Source organism: Geospiza fortis, unplaced genomic scaffold (genome assembly GCF_000277835.1).
Source record: "Geospiza fortis unplaced genomic scaffold, GeoFor_1.0 scaffold1772, whole genome shotgun sequence".
NCBI classification, from domain to species: Eukaryota; Metazoa; Chordata; class Aves; order Passeriformes; family Thraupidae; genus Geospiza; species Geospiza fortis.
Window position 1 is genome coordinate 189513 of NW_005054570.1, and position 5183 is coordinate 194695.

The window sequence follows — 5183 nt, forward strand, 5'->3', positions numbered from 1 at the left end:
GATAGTATTTGGGGAAAGAGAGTCCCCCAAGCCAGACATAAAATGTATGTGAATAGTTATTTTTCCAGGACAGAAACCTATAGAGGGCAGCTGTTATGAGCCTGGCTAGACCCTTGCAGGGCATGGATATTTCTGCTTTCAGTTTGGGCCAACACCTTCCTTCTCAGTTTTTGCTTTTCTGTCAGAATGATGTACTTCTTGATAGAACAATATTTATATTTCTCTTGTTGCATGTTGTAATCTGATTCACTAAATTGCTTGACAGGAAACAGTTAAGGACAACTCACTTCTTTTCATGCCAAATGTTCTAAAGGTGTATCTTGAAAATGGACAAACCAAATCTTTCCGTTTTGACTGCAGCACTTCAATAAAGGTAAGCTAGCTATTCCTTGGTATGAGACCTTCAGTAATTATCGTTTACTTGGAATGCTTTAAAAACAAAATTACTAGTGTGTTCAGTTTGAGCTGGACTCTTAGTTCACAAATAATGAGGATTTGGTCCATCTTTCTACTCCTAAAAATGTATTTTATTGTCAGTGAAGAAGAAGTGATGACTTTAATGTGCTTGGAGCACAATCAAAATTGTGTGCTTGTATCCTTTTGATATACTGCCAAACACTAGCATGATTTGTCAGCAAAAGTCAGGAGCTAAGAAGATTAAGATGTTGGTTACTGATTGAATATCATCCAGCTTATCATTCAGTGAATTTAGGATGGAATATTGTAGGATTATGTCGGTGATAAATTACTTGCCTCAGTGCAGTGCCCTCTACACTTTCCATAGCACATTTCACATGCAGAAATAAAAAGGTAAAACCCTGGCACAAAACTGAGTCTGCCAGGGAATGTCTGTGACACTATTCCATGTGGGTTCCTAAATCAGAGGCATCATCAGTGTCTGTGAGAGTCTTGGAACAGTGTGGTAAGCAGCAGGGCTAGCATTACTGTTTGGGGAAGCTAGTTTCAACACAGATTGGTTACCAAATCTACAGTTTGGTTACCAAATCTACCCCGAGACATGAGAGGGGCATGGGTGGGATGATCGATGAAGGCTGGGGATGCCGGCTTTAGTTAGTTTTAAGGGATTGTAAAACCAGGAATATTTAAAGAAAGGCTGTCTTTGTGCTCAGCAGCATGCTCAATCAGTTAGAGCAGCAAAGAGAGTTATTTACTAAGGCAGACAAGAAATTTACTCCAATCTGATGAAAAAACAGATGCTAGAGTCACACTTAAAAATGGCATGCAACATTTGTTAATAAATGTAGCATATATGCCTTAGGCATAAGTTGAATGCAGGTATGGATACAAGCACTCCATCCATGGGATACAACCTTGGGATACTGAATTCCTTGAGTTAATTTGAAAATTTGGCTGGTGAAGAAATAGGAGACATTATTCACGTAGCTAGTGAATTCTCCATACCATTCTAAGGTGCACAAGTCCACTTTCTAGTATTTTCTATTATGAGCATATAAACAACCAACATATTCCAGGATGTTTTGCTCCTGAAGACCAGTCTTTGGCCATCACATTACATTAGTTTTAAGTAGTCCCGTCGTGGATGTGTCATGTACTATCAGACCAAATGTCAAATCTGAAGTCATTGGCACAGATACCCATGTGGACTCAGTTACCTAGCTGTATTGATGTTGTAAGCCTGCTTTGAACTTAGTCATTTTGACTATTGGTAGGAATAATTTCCTTTGCATCTAATTCAGGCAATTATATATTTTGAAACCTTCACAGCTATAAATGACATATTCTTGCATGTGTGTGTGTATATTCCTCAGTGTGGATGGGTGGGTGTGGATTGTTGCTTCTTTGCTTAACTGGGGTGACATGGCCCAGGTGAGTCAACGTAAATGCAGTTTTTCTCACCTCTAGCAGTCCAGTAGTTCACCACTTAAAAAGGAGGGTACAAGCAGCACCTAACCTGCAGTCCTCAATTTCCATATTATTGGGTCATGGCACCTGGGCTCACTCTGAAATTATCAGATGGGAGGAAAAGCAAAAACTTTGGTGCAGTAATTCAGAGGCTGTGTGCCTTAGCCTCATATTTTAAAAGGCCCAGAAGAGCTAGTGGTGGAAAGCAGTGCCATTAATACCCTCTCTTAAAAGCTTATATTTAGTATTATGCTGCTTCATGTTACTGTTATGCCCATAGTCTTTTAGCACAGTTTAGAAGTATAAATAAAAGTAGATTTAATGTGTAAGTAATAAATTCCCCATTGGCCAGAATAGTATAATATTAGCCTTTATTATTTAGAGTGACAGCTAGCGATTCATTGATGCTGTCTTATATTCTCTACATTGCAGAGAGCTGTCCCCATCTTTCCACTTACATTTTTTCATCCTTCCACCAGTTTGGTCTTGATTTTCCTTAAACACTCTGTAATTGATCAATTAATCTTCCTAAATTATGTTAAAACACTTGGATTACAATTTGTCATGATCTCCTTAGTAGATCCTATCCATCTGGATACTTGCGTATATCTGAAAATCTTTCAGATGGAAGGAAATGTTTTAATCTTGTCACCAACATACTGTGAAACTATTTCTAAATGATGGGTTATTATGCATTTCTTTTTCCTACAGTATTCACTAAAGTAAAAGATACCTTGACAAATGATATTAATAATCTGCATACATTTACAAAGCCTTATATGAAAGTAAGGTAGGGATTAGTTGAATGGTTTTGTGAAGAGGTTTGTTTAGCTGTTATTTTAGATACAGTCGTTCCCAAATTAACTCTCCTTAGTCATAATTTAGTGTGAAAAAAGCTAATCAGGAGTCTCTAAAAATTGATATGGTCCATCAGTTTAGAGCTATTGTTCTGCACAGTCATCATCATTGACTTTTCTGTCAGCATTTAAAACTCAAGTGAAATTTAAAAAACCCTTTGCCATAAGAACAAATAAAGGCCATTCATCTAATTTTTTTTTGTTGAACTTATAAATTTGGTTTGTCTACTTGATGGCGTGGCCCTGATAAAGGGAAGAGAACAGTGATAAGACCATCCCTTTTTTGCTGATGGGTTTTATTTCCAAGGAGACAGATATGATTTAAGAGCCACGCCAATATCATTTACATGTTAAATCACAACAGCATGTTGTCCATTCCTGGCAATCCCATTTGTGTATTTCTCATGTTCGTATCTGTTACCATCTTGGGGATGTTTGAGGAATCTTTGTGATGTCCTGGAAACTTGTGCAAAACAGGCACAAAGTCTGGGCTTCTGCCCTGTGCTGGGTACATACAGGGTGTGTGGCAGTGAAGAACTGGATCCCAAGCATTTCATTAATTTAAGCACTTTTTATAAATCCTTTGTTAATTAGGATGTCATCTTAACACTCCAAGAAAAGCTTTCCATCAAGTGTATTGAACACTTCTCCCTAATGCTGGAGCAGAGAGTTGAAGGATCTGGAACGAAACTCCTTTTGCTACATGAACAAGAGACTCTAACTCAGGTTTGTGTAATGGTCTATGAAAACAGATATTAATGAGATGGCTTAATCAGTAAATTTTCCGTCTTTTTCATTACTCAGATGAGTTAGCTGCAAGCTTTTTAGTTTGACACAGTCTAACAAATAGCTAGGATATTTAGAAGTGATTGTACAAATAAGGTTCTCACAGGAATTTTCTGTTATAAAAACATGATATTTCATTGCTTTATTGGGCTTTTCAAAAATATAAATAATTAAAAAATCACACTGAAATCTGAAAACCTAACCTTTTCCTATCACATGAGGCCCAGCTACTGAACATACTCAACAGCTGGCAAATCCATGGTAACAATTCTGAGAAGCACAGTCTGGCCAAATTTATTTAAAAGCCTTTTTTTGATATTTTGTTCAAATTTGATTATACAGATCTGTGTCTGTGTGACAGGGAATAGTCTCTTTCTGATGGAGTCAAGTTTGGCTTGTTTACACAGAGGTACATTGTGTCACTTCATTGATGATGAAATGTGACACAGAAAATGTTGGTGTGACTTTCTTCCTTAGATCAGGGAAGTGTGACTAAAGTTAAAGTTTCTTCAGAGTTACCAGCAGAGTACCCTGATTTTATCTCCTTATCATTTTACCAAATTGTTTAGCCTGAAATTTTCTATTATATTTCTGTGTTTCAGGAGAACTTTAGTATATTTTTAAATTTCAGTTAAATTGGAAAAAGAAGGAAAAAGGAGAAATTAATTGTTAGATGTGGAAAAATACTTAATTTAAATGACAGAATTCCTGTAATTATAATTAGTCTGTGTAATGGTGTGAAGGAGGTTAGTTTACCAGATGACAGTCTTCCTAGCATTTTCTAACCTTTAAGCACTTGCTTTTGCCATGTTAACATTCTTTTCTTGTGAGTATAAGCTACCCAGTGCTTGAACAATATCCAGAAATACTCAGTACTTGTCCTCCTAACCCAGCCATCTCCTTGAATGGTAAAATTGGTTATTGGTAAAATTCTCACTGAAATCAGAAAGATCAGAATAAACCAAGTTAGTGAGCTTTCAAAAATCCCATCTGGAGGTTTTATTAATATGTACAGAGTATGTCTATATACTTAGAAAAGAGGTGAGACAATGTGCAATAAATAGAACTTCTGAAAATTGTTCGAGCAAGACAGAGACTTCTATTGGAGATTTTTAAAAGTACAGTTTTGTCAAGAAAATACATTGATTTTAAAGTACCCCAACTCTCTAACTGCATTAGCCTAATGAAGAAATTACATAAACTACATTAATTCTGAGGGTGTCTTCTTTGAAGTTCCTGTAAAATCAGCAATATTTTAATTTGCTATTATAATGTTGCTGCTGACCATGACTTAAAATGCTGGGTTTGGATTGTTCTCCTATTATTACTTTGCTAGGCAATGGTCTCCTGTGAATATACCCAGATTACAGAGTTAGATGCTTAAAAAAGTTTTGCTGACCAACACACAAAGCTGACTTTTTAATTTTTTAATGTATTGGATCTTAGTCAGAAGTTATGGAGTAGATCTCTTAATCCAGAACAATCCAGGAAAAAGACCTAATTTCTCTCTATTTGCCTAATCGATTAAAACAAGCAAGAGAAGGTGAGAGTAATTGCTGCCAAGTTGCGCCTCACCCGTGTTCTCAGACAGCCTAAGAAATAAAATGTGACCTCTCCCCAAACACCTAACTCTTCTCTTTTATAAGTTTTAGTCCT

The 5183-nt window shown here is 36.5% G+C and overlaps 1 protein-coding gene across 1 annotated transcript in view; it reads left to right on the forward strand.

Moving 5' to 3' along the window:
* The window catches only part of FRMPD4 (FERM and PDZ domain containing 4), a gene marked incomplete at its 5' end in the record, with an annotated part of 107951 nt that overhangs the window by 86767 nt on the left and 16001 nt on the right, over positions 1-5183 (forward strand). The window contains 2 exons of the mRNA XM_005429713.1: positions 266-373; positions 3336-3467. Of these exons, the coding sequence (XP_005429770.1) occupies positions 266-373; positions 3336-3467 (240 nt within the window). The remainder of the gene's footprint in view (positions 1-265; positions 374-3335; positions 3468-5183) is intronic.